Source organism: Schistocerca serialis, chromosome 2 (assembly GCF_023864345.2).
Source record: "Schistocerca serialis cubense isolate TAMUIC-IGC-003099 chromosome 2, iqSchSeri2.2, whole genome shotgun sequence".
NCBI classification, from domain to species: Eukaryota; Metazoa; Arthropoda; class Insecta; order Orthoptera; family Acrididae; genus Schistocerca; species Schistocerca serialis.
The window spans coordinates 920,203,295-920,218,022 of NC_064639.1; the positions used below are offsets into that span (position 1 = coordinate 920,203,295).

Below are 14,728 nucleotides of genomic sequence, written 5' to 3' on the forward strand. Positions count from 1 at the left end.
GTGGTGAAGTGAAGGGGGGTAGTGGAAAAGGAGAGAAGTAAAAAGACTGGGTCCATTGGTGGAATAGAGGGCTGTGTAGTGCTGGAATGGGAGCAGGGAAGGGGCTAGATGGGTAAGGACAATGAATAACAAAGTTCGAGTCCAGGACGGTAATGGGAACACAGGATATATTGCGGGAAGAATTCCCATTGCACAATTCAAAAAAGCTGGTGATGATGGGAAGCATCCAGATAGGCTGTGAAGTAATAATTCAAATGGAGGACATTGTGTTGGGCAGTGTGCTCAGCAACAGGGTGGTCCAGTTGTTTCTTGGCCATGGTTTGTCAGTGGCCATTCATGCGGGCAGACAACTTGTTGGTTGTCATGCCCATGTAGAATTCAGCATGGCGTTTGCAGCGTAGCTTGTGGATCACAAGACTACTTTCACAGATAACTCTGCCTTTGATGAGATGGGTGATGTTTGTGACAGGACTGGAGTAGGTGTTGGTATTGGTGGGAGGATGTATGGGACAAGTCATGTATCTAGGTCTTCTAAGGGATATGAGCCATGAGGCAAGGGGTTGGGAACAGGGGTTGTGTAGGGATGGACAAGGATATTGTATAGGTTTGGTGGGCAGCAGAATACCACTGTGGGAGGAGTATAAAGGGTAGTTGGTAGGCTATTTCTCATTCCAGGGCATGATGGAGGTAGTTGAAACTCTGGTGGAGAATGTAATTCAGTTGCTCCAGTCCTGAGTGGTACTGAATGATGAGGGGAATGTTCCTCTGTGGCAGGATGGTGGGACTTTGGGAGGTGTTTGGTGACTGGAAAGATAAAGCATGGGAGATCTGTTTTTGTACAAAGTTGGGAGGGTAATTATGATGTGTGAAGGCTTCGTTGAGACCCTTGGCATCTCTCAAGATGGATTTCGAGGGGACACGGGTGTCTAGGCTGTGCTGAAGGGACTTCTTGGTATGGAATGGGTGGCATCTGTCTAAGTGGAAGTATTGCTGGTGGTTGGTAGGTTTGATATGGACAGAGGTACTGATAGCCATCTTTGAGGTGGATTTCAACATTAAGGAAGGTAACTTGATGGGCCGAATAGTAGGTGGTGAAGCGAATGAGGGAGAAGGCGTCGAGATTCTGGAGGAATGTAGATAGGGTGTCCTCACCGTCAATCCAGATCACAAAAATGTCATCAGTGAATCTGAACCAGGTGAGGGGTTTAGGATTCTGGGTGTTTAGGAAGGATTCCTCTAGATGGCCTGTGAGTAGGTTGGCATAAGAATGTGCCATGTGGGTGCCCAAAACTGTACCCTGTATTTGTTTGTAAGTAATGCCTTCAAAGGAGAAGTAACTATGGATGACAATATAATTGGTCATGGTGACTAGGAAAGAGGTGGTTGGTTGAATCTGTTGGGCATTGGGAAAGGTAGTCTTCAGTAGCAATAAGACCATGGGCATTGGGGATGTTAGTGTAAAGGGAGTTGGCATCAATAGTGATGAGCAGGGCACCGTTGATAAAGGAATGGGAACTGTGAAGCGTCGGTGGAGGAAATGGCTGGAATATTTTCTGTAGGAGTGTAGGTTGCGGATAATGGGCTGAAAGTGTTGGTCTACAAGAGCAGATTTTCCCTTGGTGGGGGCACAGTTACCAGCCATAATGGTGTGTCCTTGGTTGGGTTTATGGAATTTAGGAAGCATGTAGAAGGTAGGAGTGCGAGGAATGGTAGGGATCAGGAGAGAGATGGACTCCAGGGAGAGGTTCTGGGATGGGTGTAAGGATTTGAGTAAAGACTGGAGATCCTGCCGGATTTCTGAAATGGGGTCACTGTGGTAGGGTTTGTAGGTGGATGAATCTTGACAACTGGTGGAATCCTTCTGCCATGTAATCCATGTGGTTCAAAACAACAGTGGTGGAGCCTTTATCAGCAGGTAGGGTTGATAAGGTATGGATCAGTTTTTAGGTGGTGGATTGTGGATCTTTCTCCCACTACCACCTATTCCAGTCCTGCCACAAACATCACCTATCCCATCAAAGGCAGGGCTACCTGTGAAACTAGTCATGTGATCTACAAGCTAAGATGAAACCACTGAGCTGCATTCTTCAGGGCATGATAACCAATGAGTTGCCTGTCCACATGAATGACCATCGACAAACTGTAACCAAGAAACAACTGGACCACCCTGTTGATGAGCATGCTGCCCAACATGACATCCTTCGTTTCAGTGACTGCTTCACAGGCTGTGCCATCTGAATCCTTCCCATCATCACCAGCTTTTCTGAAGTGCACAGTGGGAACACTCTGTGTAATATATCCTACATTCCCGTAACCATCTCGGTCTCAACCCTCGTTAGTGGTTGTCCTTACACATCTAGCCCCCTTTCCTGTTCCCATTCCAGCATTATACAGCCTTCTGTTCCACCAATGCACCCAGTCTTTTTACTTCTCTCCTTTTCTGCTACCCCCCACTTTCCCACCATCCATCTAACCTCCATAGCTGCCCCACTCTCCACCTTGTGCCTGCACGCCCCTAGCAGCACTTTACCATCCCCCATCCTATCCTGCTATCTCTTCACTTCACTGCCCCACCCAGTTGTCCCTCCCACAATGCCCTCCTGCTTGCAGCCTGGTTTCAGCTGCCAGAGACTGTTGTCATATGTGTGTGAGTTGCGCTTGCATGAGTGTGTGAATGGGTGTATGTTGTATTTTGGCAAAGACCTTGTGGGCTGAAAGCTAATTGTGTGACAGTCTTTTTGTTGTGCCTTTCTATGACTCAGCATCTCCACTATATGGTGAGTAGCAACTATCCTTTTCATTATACTGTTACATTCCATCCTGGATTTTCCATTGTTTGATTTTTTCTGAATTACTAGTTTGCACTTTAACAGACAGAAAATAACTCTTCGTCTTCTTGTAGTTACCAAAATTTGTGGTGGCATTATTTATATGCATCATACCAAAATTTCTCTCTATGCTCAATGCGATTACTTGTAGTTCTTCAGATTACTTGCTTAGACGCAATATAAAGTCTAGAATTTGTGTTGTTGGGTTATGTTATCTGCTGTTCAAAATCTGTCTTTTTGGCAAAGTTTTTAGTGTGACAGTGTTCCATCATTTGCAAATAATTTTAATAAATGAGCTATAATTTTCCAATGTTCATCATGTTTGTTTGGACTAAATTCATTAAGAGCAATGACTGTAGGTAAGTAAAGAATTTGGAGAGCAAGTGTAACATGATTTTTCTAATGGAGCTGTTTACATATGTTTCTGTGTCAATGTTTTACCAAATTTTAACAACTTCTCTTTTGCAAGAGTGCAATATTTTCAGTTTCTACCATTATTACCAGAATATAAAAATAAGATTATTTACATTGTACAGCACCTCTCCCATATTCAGCTTACTTAGCAAAGTGTTCATCTCATGTGTTATCACCACCAATGATTACTTTGCCTTTCTCCTCATCTTTTTACACAGTCAAGTTACAACATTTGCGACACAATGTGAACTTTCCTCATCCAACCCTTATCTCTCATTTTTTACTATCAATATTATTATTATGTTGATGACGAAAGATCAGTGATGGTGAAATTACTTATTGTATCTAAAACTAAGTTCAGCAGGAAATTAGTTTTATATTAATGATGTATGCCTTTGACTCTGATGAACTTATGATCTGTTATCAACAGGGTGGTTGTCTCAACTTTCGTGCTGACATAATTTCTTTAGGTTACCCAACATTTCACTTGCACGTGACGAGCATTGTTGATGATTGGTGACCTGCTACAACTGGTATCTAATTGATATCACTGCCAGAGATGGTGGTTGTATTAACACAACATTTAACTGTTAGCCTCTGCTGAATTTACCTTCAGTTAATATGTAGTGCAGCAATGATTTGACGTAATGGAGCCCCATGTTCGGTTTCTTCCTTCCCGTTGTTACTATGTGGGGAATCATTTTTTTAAGACTGCCATTTACCAGTACAATCAACTTTTTCCTCGCTTGTACTGGGAGATCCTGTAAGTGCAAAAGTATTGTGATACTTTCAGCAGGAGAACTGTAAGTGCAGGCAGTAGTCCTACATTTCAAAATAATATTTGAGCCAACAGAGTAGTCTCAAGTAACAGCTGTACATTGTGTGCATAAGAAGAGAGCCCAGAAGCAGTTAAGAAAATCTACTTATGTTTCACATCTCTTGATAAAATACAAGTTGACAAAACAGTAATATGTTTCTTTTGTCATTGCCACTACACCTCGAAGGTATTTCATTTCCAGAACTAAATATTATTGAAGCTTTCCAGCCTGCATTTTCGTGCTATGTGCTTGCTTTGGAATTTGAATCTTTATTATGGCTCTCCATGGTTTTTGGTTATTCATTCCTTCATACCATAATGTCACCAATACATTACCACTAAATTCATTGTTTTTCAAGTTTATCTTTTTGCTGCTGCAATAGATGCCCTTGTTTAAAAGAACTTGTTATTTTCTAACAAACTGTCTTTTTTCCAATGTTGCAGAAACTGTTCTGGTCATTCCCTTTTACATACACCCTGTGCATCTTTAGTCTAGTTTCCGTTTATGACATAAATAATGAATGGTCAATGATATTCCAGCCTCCTCCACATGAACTTAATGACTTCATGCTCCCAGCAACTTTAGAACATGTCCCAGATGTTGTTGCAATTGGCACTCAAGAGAGCTATTCGGAGAGGTTTGAGTGGGAAGTGAGTCTACAGGAAACGCTTGGACCTTCACATCTCCTGCTCCATTCAGCAGCACTAGGGACACTGCATCTTGCTGTGTTTATACGGCGTGATCTCTTATGGTTTTGTTCTGGTAAGGACTGTTTTCTCATATTGCAATTTTTTTTTTAAGAGAAGTACTTTTCCTCTATACAGGCTGAGTCAAAAAGGATTTTACAAGTTTGGAATGATACAGAAATTTATTGAGATAACTTACAGAATTGGTAAATGTGTCATTTTGTAGCAAACAGCCTCAGTACCCCATTCCGGCACCAGGAGCACCTGTGTAGTTCACAGTAAAAATGGCTACTTTCACCAGTGAAGAGCCTGGTTGCTGTGTGCGTCATGAAGTGAACTCTGCTGTTCGGCATAAATTTTGCACCGAATATGCTGAAAAACCTCCAAGCAGGCCTACAGTTTACTCTTGGCACAAGAACTTTGTTGAGACAGTTTTTTCACTGTGACATGATAAATTACCAGGCTACCCACATGTTGATGATTGCATGGCCATCTCACTTCCCATGCTTGGCACCACTGAATTTGTTTCTCCAGGGTATCATTAAAGACTATGTGTATGTTCCTCCCATGCCAGACAGTTTAGCCAACCTGATAAATCGGATCTCTAAGCTGCTGTTACACATGTTACACCTGATTTGCTGCAACAAGTGTAGGAGGAAATTGATTACTGATGGGATGTTTTCCACATCAACAAATAATAGTCACATGACACTTCACACTTTTATGTGAAACATGAGGTTGTTTGTTACAAAATGACACATCTACTGTTTCTGTAAGCTATCTCAATAAATTTCTATATCATTCTAAGTTGTAAAGTCCTGGTTGACTCACACTATATTTAAAACTGTGTAGAAACTGCAGATACTTTTTTGTCTTTGTATGAAGTTTCTTTCTTTTCAATTTGATGCTTTATTTCCATGTGAATTAATTTTTTGCAATATAGTTAAGTTGTTCACATTAGTTTTGTGGTTATGCACCAAAGTGGTTATTATATTAACTCTTCATTGGAATATTATTTATTTTTAAAAACTCAATAACTCTCACAAGATAGGTGGTTACATTGTTAAGAGAATGACAGATGTCTATGTGTTATGACACTTAGTGTAGCTAGCTTCTAACTTGGAGGGCGCCACATACTGCTAGCTAGGCTTAAAACAGCAGTAATAATATAGACTCTTGCAAAGAAAAAAGGCAAGAGAACATACATGAAAACCTGTAAAGGAAATGAGTTGATGTAAGTATTGAAAGAGCATAAACATCCAACCTGTTGGTTTTTATATGCTAACTGGTTTTTGATGTTAGGCAGTGAGTAAGCACTAACTGTCATTGCAGCCTTCCACTACAGTACACTCATGTAAAATAACGGATAGTCTTGTTACCATTTGAGTGGTGCAGTGGACTGGATCTACATTCAGGAGAAGCAAGCTTCAGATTTCCATCCACTCATCCTAATTAAGTCACTAAACTAAATAGTGATGGTGCTCTTAATAGCTCACAACCACCACTACTTACTTTTTTCTTCATTTTCCTAATAAGCTAGTGTTCTGTGTATAATGACCTCATTATTGACAAATTGATTTTTCCCTAGATTTCATTGCACATGCAACTCATGCTGATAGAAACTGTTTTCTGTGCCAGTCTTGGAAATCCACCTGTCAGTCATATGGTGTATAAGGATTCATTGTTTCACAGATTTTTTGATAGTCGAGTGATGGCACTCTATGTGACACATTCTAGGATACTTAGATTGGTAGATTTGATATTTTTTGACAGGAGAATACTCTTGCAGAGAATGTGGATATTATGCAAAGGGCTATCGGAGGAGATTTAGTGTGAGCATGCATTTTATTAGTCAGGTTCTTCATGTAGTATTTGATCACATATTTGAGTCTAATGACAAGTACTTCACATTTGATACTCATCTTTAAAATGAATAATGAGGATATATTGAGTTGGTGCATGAATCAGTAGTGCTTTTCCATAAGTTTAATAAACATAACAGATACTTTAGTCATCAATAATTATTATTCTTCACTATTTACAACAATCTGCCAGTTCTGGGGTAACTTTTCTATTCTGCGACTGTAGAAATCATGTGGTTTTGAGGTGAAGCCCTCGTAGAGTCACGTTTGGAGTGCATTTTCATCTGGAAAGGAAATTCTTTGAAGGTTGTTCAATAGAGAGCAGAAAAAGTGAAAGTCTGAGGGTGCAAGATCAGGTGAATAAAGTGGGTGTAGAATGACTTCCCAACCCAACTCCTGTATAGTGTTTGTCAGTCTAGCAGAATGCATGTGGGAATTATCGTCTAGTAGCATCATTTCACACAGTCTTCCTGGTCATTGTTCTTGGATTGCATCTGCAAGATGTCTCAGATGTTGACAATGATTATTACACCTCAGGGAAACAATTCGTAGTACTTCACACCATTGCTGTTCCACCACATCCATAACATTAACTTTTGTGGATGTGCACAAGTCTTTGTAAGGGGAGTTGCTGCTTTGTTTGGGCTCAACCATTCCTTCCTTTTCCTTTTGTTAGCATAAAGACAATTTCTTGTCGTCAGTAATGATACAGGATAGGAATGGTCAGTGTTGTGGACAAGCCAATCAATGACAGGCAAGCAGAGATGCACATATGGCGACCTGCTGATTTTTTGTTGTTGTTGTGATTTTGGCTTACAGCACACGGTACCTGTAAACTTGATTTTTGAATCTTCCTCATTGCAAGCAAAAGTCACACGACAGTGGAATGATCACAGTTCATTACATTTTCCAGTTCTTGAGTACACCATATTTGCTAGTTCTTGAGTAGACTGATATGGATCATTGTGGATTAATGCTTTTAAACCCCGAAGGCCTTCCTGAACATGGAGAGTCACTAACATCGAATCGATCCTCCCTGAAACGAGAAAACCATTTTTTTCTCACGCTCTTTCCAATGGCATTATGCCCAGGCTCAGTGCAAATGTTTCTGGCTGCCTCCACTGCTGTCTTCTCTCTATTGAATGCAAACAGAATTAATGTTCCAATTTCTCCAGTTAACACTCCCATCTGCAGCTCCAATCACTATCTGGAAAGGACAGTGTATAAAGGACCAAGATGTGGAACAAAAATGCTACGAACTTATGTACCAACCTAATAAATGGTACTGGTGATAAGGATAACATCTCGTATAATGTTTTAATTTGGTGTCTGAACTACATTTGAAAGAGGATAATTCAGATAAGCCGGAACTTGCACCCTTCAGAAGATTCATATCACAGATGCTCATAAAATTTCAAGAAAGACTCAATGCAAAACAGAAAATACTTGTCTGTCAACCAGTCACTGAGGACAATAACACCATAATCATAATGCAAACTAATAACTGAGATTATTTCAGATGAGATGAAGTTGATGGGAAACAGGAAAACATTTTAGTAAAAACAAAGGTGAACAGGTGGAAATGGCATTCCAGACCCCATTTCAGGAGAGATGAAACCACAAAAAGGAAATAGAAATAAACATAATGAAATATCGAAGATTTAAATGCAACAGTGCTAATAGTAAACTTGACGCAGGTGATAGGTCAAATATGAGAACTGAAAACTGGGAAAAAAACAAAAAATGCAGGTAAAAACAGGATATAAGGTGATCAAAGTAATAAATGATGATCAATTAAAATATCGACAAAACCTTGTAAAGGTTTGGAGTAACTTACTTTTTTGTCATGTAGTTATATTTATTGTGTTTACCTTTCTGGTCTCCTGTTATCTCTTTCCACATGATGCAGAAATTCTTTGAGTTACAGTAATGTGATGTGTAGTGCAACTCTTGGTTTTCTTATCCCTTTTTCAGTGTTTGATGTGTTGATGCTTCCTTTCTGTCTCCAGAATATTCTTCTGTGGTTTTGAAAGAGAGCCTGGTCCTTATCCTGTTTTGTGACTGTTCTGTTCAGTAAATTTTGCAGTTAGACTTGCCACATTTTTGTAATTTTTGTGATAAGTAATTGTATGTATGTAGACATGTACATATTAATAGCACGTTGTTTCACTTACTGTGATTCATTCTATTTCATTTGTATGATTTTGATGATTTTTTTCCATTCACAGTTGCTGAGGAGGCAAGCTACAGTGTTCGACCTGGAACAGCATTCAGAACAAAGGGTGCTGTAGCAGTGGCTTTTATGTTGTTTGGCACATCATATTTGTTCATTACTTCACACCTTACAGCACATATGGAGAAGGTCAAGGAAAGAATTCAGGATATCAAGAAAATTGTGCGTTCATTAGATCTTCCAAAAATTCTGCCGATTCGTCACAAGAGTAAAGGTTAGTGATTGGGCTATTCTGTTGTGTGTACTCTTATATCTGTCATTTGAAATTTACTGTATCATTTCAAGTACTGTATTTTATTCTTCCATAGATATCTCAGTGCAAAATGAACATGTCCTTCTTAGGTTATTTTTCAGGAAATGGAGAAAACATTGTTTAAACAAAAATTTGCTTAAGTGCAATAAACAATCTCTGTTGTATAGTAAGGATGGATGCACAGTTATCACTTGACAGTTCACAAAACCAGTTCACACCGGGACATCATAAAGTTGTGGACACAGAAGAGAAGAATTCAGATACTGTGTGATCATTCAAGTTTGGTAACAGACTGTATTTGCAATCTGAAGTGTTGTTCAAGTGAAATCCAATAAGCACTTTCATCATGTATGTATAGTTTCAATGAGTTAGGTACTAGAGCGCAGCATAATACAATGGGAGTTAATGCTGACAAGGAGGTCAGTTATATTTTTTGCACAATGTCAGAGGCCAGGCCATTTTATTGCTCGTGGGCACCTCCTAATGGTCGCAGGTGACATCTTTGGCAAAGTATATTACAGACTATTGATCTCACTGTTTGAGGAAGCAAATATAGCATCCCTCTTGCCTTTAGCTGGCCTGCAGGGTTGAAGTTGTTCTCATCAGTAGCCAGATCACCATAATGGTAGGGGGGAAAGGGGGGGGGGGGGAGAGTTCATGCGGGTAGGCAGGCCAGCTAGGGGTTCATCTTAGCATCAATTGGTGTCTTTGGTTGTGCTGCACCTTTCGCTTTTGGTGAGAGTGTCCTCATGATGCTGGATCTGGCTGGTACTGGTGTTCCAGTTTCCAGGTCCCCACTGGGAGTCGTTGGTGCTGGAGGTGGGAAGGGGTTGTACTCTGTGGAGGCCCTGCTTCAACATCACTGGACCTGCAGCTGTTGCCCTGTCTCTGTCTGATTTCTAGAGTTATATAGAGCTGACTTTAGGGTCAGTGGTGGTTGGCTTGAGGTGTGAGCTGCAAGGCCTGGGAACAGCAGGTTTGCATACCAAACTGGCGAGGTGCCAGGCTTCTAAGGTGCACACCTGTCACTGGTGGGCAGTTCTTATGAGGCTTGCTAGCCATCCTGGAACTCTCGTGAAGGTATGAGCCCGTACCTCTGCACCCAGAGAGTATTGGGAATGATAGTTGGGCTGGCATGGGTGTGTTGCAGGCCACTGGAGATCCTAGTGTGTGTGGTGGTGATGCAGCAGTTCTACAAAGTGCGTCCCTGTATTAGTGTGGTCCTGTAGGATATCAGGAACTTTGCTTTTGGTTGGCCCATATCTTTTTTCACATCTACACCTTAAAGGTGCTCAACTTCACCATTGGAGGCTTGGTGGAGTGGTATAATGGTCAGGTGTGTTATGACATTCTGAAAGTAGAAATCCTTTAACAGACTAGATGAGAATTTAGAGCTATTGTCCAAAACAATTGTTTCTGGGGAATATTTTCTGCAAGGCATTTATTGTTCTCTCGCTGTGGTATTCGCCATTCGAATGACGTGGAAATTTGGAGTATGAGTCAGGGATGATGAGACACATCTCTCCGAGGAATGGGCCAGCAAAGTCTACATTTACTTTCTCCCTGCAGCATGAACCATGTGTGGAATTACTGCAGGGGTGCTGACAGAGTTGGCACACAGGTCACGCAGGAGTGGACTGTCCTCCCTATGTCACATGTGATGCCAAGTCAGTAGGCATGCCACCTTGCAAGCATCGTTATGTTTGTCATCCCCCAATGGTCAGTGTGTTTGAGGTTTATAACACAGTGGCAGTGGGATGAAGAGCTGACAGTTGTCATCGTCTGTTGTCACCATTAGTACTCCCTGCTTTTAGAGAAAAGTGTGTGCTGGGTTATGGAGTGGAGTGGGGTGGGAGGTGTTCTGGCCAACTTTGGCAAATATATTTTGGTTAAAAAGATGGTCCTCAGCCATGTCCGTTCCAATTATGGTTATTGTGAGGGAAAATAATACAGACCATTTTGCACGATGCCATTGGTTTGTAAATACAGTGTTTCCTGCGAGTCAGATGTGGAGTCTTTCCACCTAGGTAGTCAGGATAGGGCCACCAGCATTAACATGTGCTATCAGCTGATAATGAATTGTATAATTTCTTAGGAAGAAGACTCAGCTGTGGCAGCATTCATCCTTTTTTCCCCAGCAAGTCAGCTCTTAGAGCCAAATGAGTAAATCTACATCTGCATCTACATTTATACTCCACAAGCCACCCAACGGTGTGTGGCGGAGGGCACTTTACATGCCACTGTCATTACCTCCCTTTCCTGTTCCAGTCGCGTATGGTTCGCGGGAAGAACGACTACCAGAAAGCCACCGTGCTTGCTCGAATCTCTCTAATTTTACATTCGTGATCTCCTCGGGAGGTATAAGTAGGGGGAAGTAACATATTCGATACCTCATCCAGAAACGCACCCTCTCAAAACCTGGACAGCAAGCTACACCACGATGCAGAGCGCCTCTCTTGCGGGGTCTGCCACTTGAGTTTGCTAAACATCTCCATAACGCTATCACGCTTACCAAATAACCCTGTGATGAAATGGCTGCTCTTCTTTGGCTCTTCTCTATCTCCTCTGTCAACCCGACCTGGTATGGATCCCGCACTGATGAGCGATACTCAAGTATACGTCGAACAAGTGTTTTGTAAGCCACCTCCTTTGTTGATGGACTACATTTTCTAAGGAATCTCCCAATTAATCTCAGCCTGGCACCTGCCTTACCAACAATTAATTTTATATGATCATTCCACTTCAAATCGTTCCGTATGCATACTCCCAGATGTTTTACAGAAGTAACTGCTACTGGTGTTTGTTCCACTATCATATAATCATACAATAAAGGATCCTTCTTTCTACGTATTTGCAATACATTACATTTGTTTGTTTTAAGAGTCAGTTGCCACTCCCTGCACCAAGTGCCTATCCGCTGCAGATCTTCCTGCATTTTGTTGCAATTTTGTAATGCTGCAACTTCTCTGTATACTACAGCATCATCCGTGAAAAGCCGCATGGAACTTTTGACACTTATCGACTAGGTCATTTATAAATATTGTGAAAAGCAATGATCCCATAACACTCCCCTATGGCATGCAAGAGGTTACTTTAACGTTTGTAGATGTCTCTCCATTGAGAGCAACATGCTGTGTTTTGTTTGCTAAAAACTCTTCAATCTAGCCACACAGCTGGTCTGATATTCTGTAGGTTCTTACTTTGTTTATCAGGCAACAGTGTGGAACTGTATCGAACGCCTTCCGGAAGTCAAGGAAAGTGGCATCTACCTGGGAGCCTGTATCTAATATTTTCTGGGTCTCATGAACAAATAAAGCGAGTTGGGTCTCACATGATCGCTGTTTCTGGAGTCCATGTTGATTCCTACAGAGTAGATTCTTGGTTTCCAGAAATGACATGACCCGTGAGCAAAAAACATGTTCTAAAATTCTACAACAGATCGATGTCAGAGATATAGGCCTATAGTTTTGTGCATCTGCTCGACGACCCTTCTTGAAAACTGGAACTACCTGTGCTCTTTTCCAGTCAGTTGTTTATGGACAGTAAACGGGAGAAATTTTGTGCTACAAGAAAACTATGGAATTTCTGAATGCCAAGTATCATTACAACAAAAATAATCAGTCCTTGACAGTATAATGTATCTGGATGAATAAAAAATCTACTTACCAAGCGGCAGCAGAACAGGCACACAAAAGAAGGTTATACCTATCCAAGCTTTCGGAGCCAATGGCTCATTTGTCCAGCAATAGGGTTGAAGGGGAAGGAAGAGGGGTGAAGAAAGAGGCACTGGAGAGGTGTAGGAAAAGCGGCAGACTTCGGAAAAGTGGCAGACTTCAGAAAAGTCACCCAGAACTGCAGGGTCAGGGTGGACTTAGCAAATGGGGTGAGAAGGAAAGACTGATTGTTGGAGACTGCACCAAATGATATTGCAAAATTTGGAAAATCTGAGAGCTTAGAGGTGAAATATGAGGCAATATGCAAGACAGAGAGTACTGCTAATACATCATATACGAGTTAATAAGAGTGAAAAGCTGATTGCCTTATATGTAGCATAGGTGGGGGAGGGGGGCGAGGGGGGGGGGGCGCAGTGAAAAATAGACAGGTCAGAAAATGAAAGATGTATAAAACTAAAATAGATTGTAGAGTGAAGAAAGGAGTATTTACTGTGAAGAAATGCTGAGACAGAAGAAATTAATGTAAATTAAGGCCATGTGGGTGGTGAGAACCAAGGACAAGTTGCAGCACTAGTTCCCACCTGTGGAGTTCTAAGAAACTGGTGTTTTGGGGAAGAATTCAGGTGGTGCATGTAGTGAAACAGTCACTAAGGTCATGACTGTCATTTTGCAGGGCATGCTCTGCAACAGGATATTGTGTGTTGTCAGTACACATCCTGTGCCTAACTGATAATTCGGTGGTAGTCATGCCGACGTAAGAGGCTGAGCAGTGTTCACATAACAGCTGGTATATGACGTGACGTAAGAGGCCGAACAGTGTTCACATAACAGCTGGTATATGACATGTCGTTTCACAGGTATCTCTCTCTTTGATAGTATGTGTTTTGCCAGTTACAGGGCTGCTATAGTTGGTGGTAGGAGGGTGCATAGAACAAGTATTGCAGCAGGGATGGTCACAGTGGTAGAAGCCATAGGGGAGGGAGATGGGGGCAAAGGGAGCATAGTATCTGACCGGGATATTGTGCAGACTGGGAGGGTGACGGAAAGCTATTCTAGGTGTGGTGGGCAAAAATCTCAGACAGAATGGGTCTCATTTCAGGTCTTGATTTTAGATAGTCATGACCTTGTCAAAGTAGCTGATTAATACATTCCAGACAAGGATAATACTGAGTGACAAGTGGTGTGCTCCAAAGTTGTTCTTTTGGGGGATCAGATTTGGTGTGATGGCACGGAAAATCTGCTTTTGAACTAGGCTGGTGGGGTAATTAGGTTTAGTGAAGGTTGAGGTGAGAATGGTGGTGTATTGCTGTAAAGAGTCTGCATCCAAACAAATATGTGTGCCTTGAATACCAAAGCTGTATGAGAGAGAACATTCGACGTGGAAAGGATGGTAACTGTCATAATGTAAGTAATGTTGTTTGTTAGTGGGTTTAATGTGGACATAAATGTGTAGGTGGCCTTCGGTGAGGATGAGATCAACATCAAGGAAAGTGGCATGGTTTTCAGAACAGGACAATGTGAAATGTAATTGGGGGAATATTTAAAAATTCTGGGAATATAACACTAGAAGGGCAGAAGGGGGTCAAAATGACCTGTCATACATTTTTTATTCATTGTCATGTCAAATTTATTTACTTTGTTAATGAAATTATATGACTTTTTCTGATTTTTTTCTCCTCTTTCTGAAGATGTTTTAGTATTTACAAAATATTTTAATTTTCTTCGGCGTTTCATTCAGTATACCTAGCATGGTGAAAGGGGTGAATTTGACCCCACTGTAATTTCTCTTATGAATATAAGTAAATTATCCAACAATACAGTGGCAACAGTGAACAGTAAGACAGAGCAGTTGCTCCTGTTTGTTGCAACTTGGCACGTTTACATTCCAGTTCGCCACAGCTTATGTTGTGTCACTCAGGCAGTCTTTGTCCGTAAAACACATTTTCGAACATGTATCGTC

At 41.2% G+C, this 14,728-nt stretch overlaps 1 protein-coding gene across 1 annotated transcript in view; it reads left to right on the top strand.

Moving 5' to 3' along the window:
- LOC126458287 (inositol polyphosphate 5-phosphatase E) overlaps positions 1 to 14,728 on the top strand; it is an 84,349-nt gene that overhangs the window by 34,818 nt on the left and 34,803 nt on the right. Inside the window, exons 3-4 of the mRNA XM_050095227.1 lie at positions 4,600 to 4,822; positions 8,837 to 9,055. Of these exons, the coding sequence (XP_049951184.1) occupies positions 4,600 to 4,822; positions 8,837 to 9,055 (442 nt within the window). The remainder of the gene's footprint in view (positions 1 to 4,599; positions 4,823 to 8,836; positions 9,056 to 14,728) is intronic.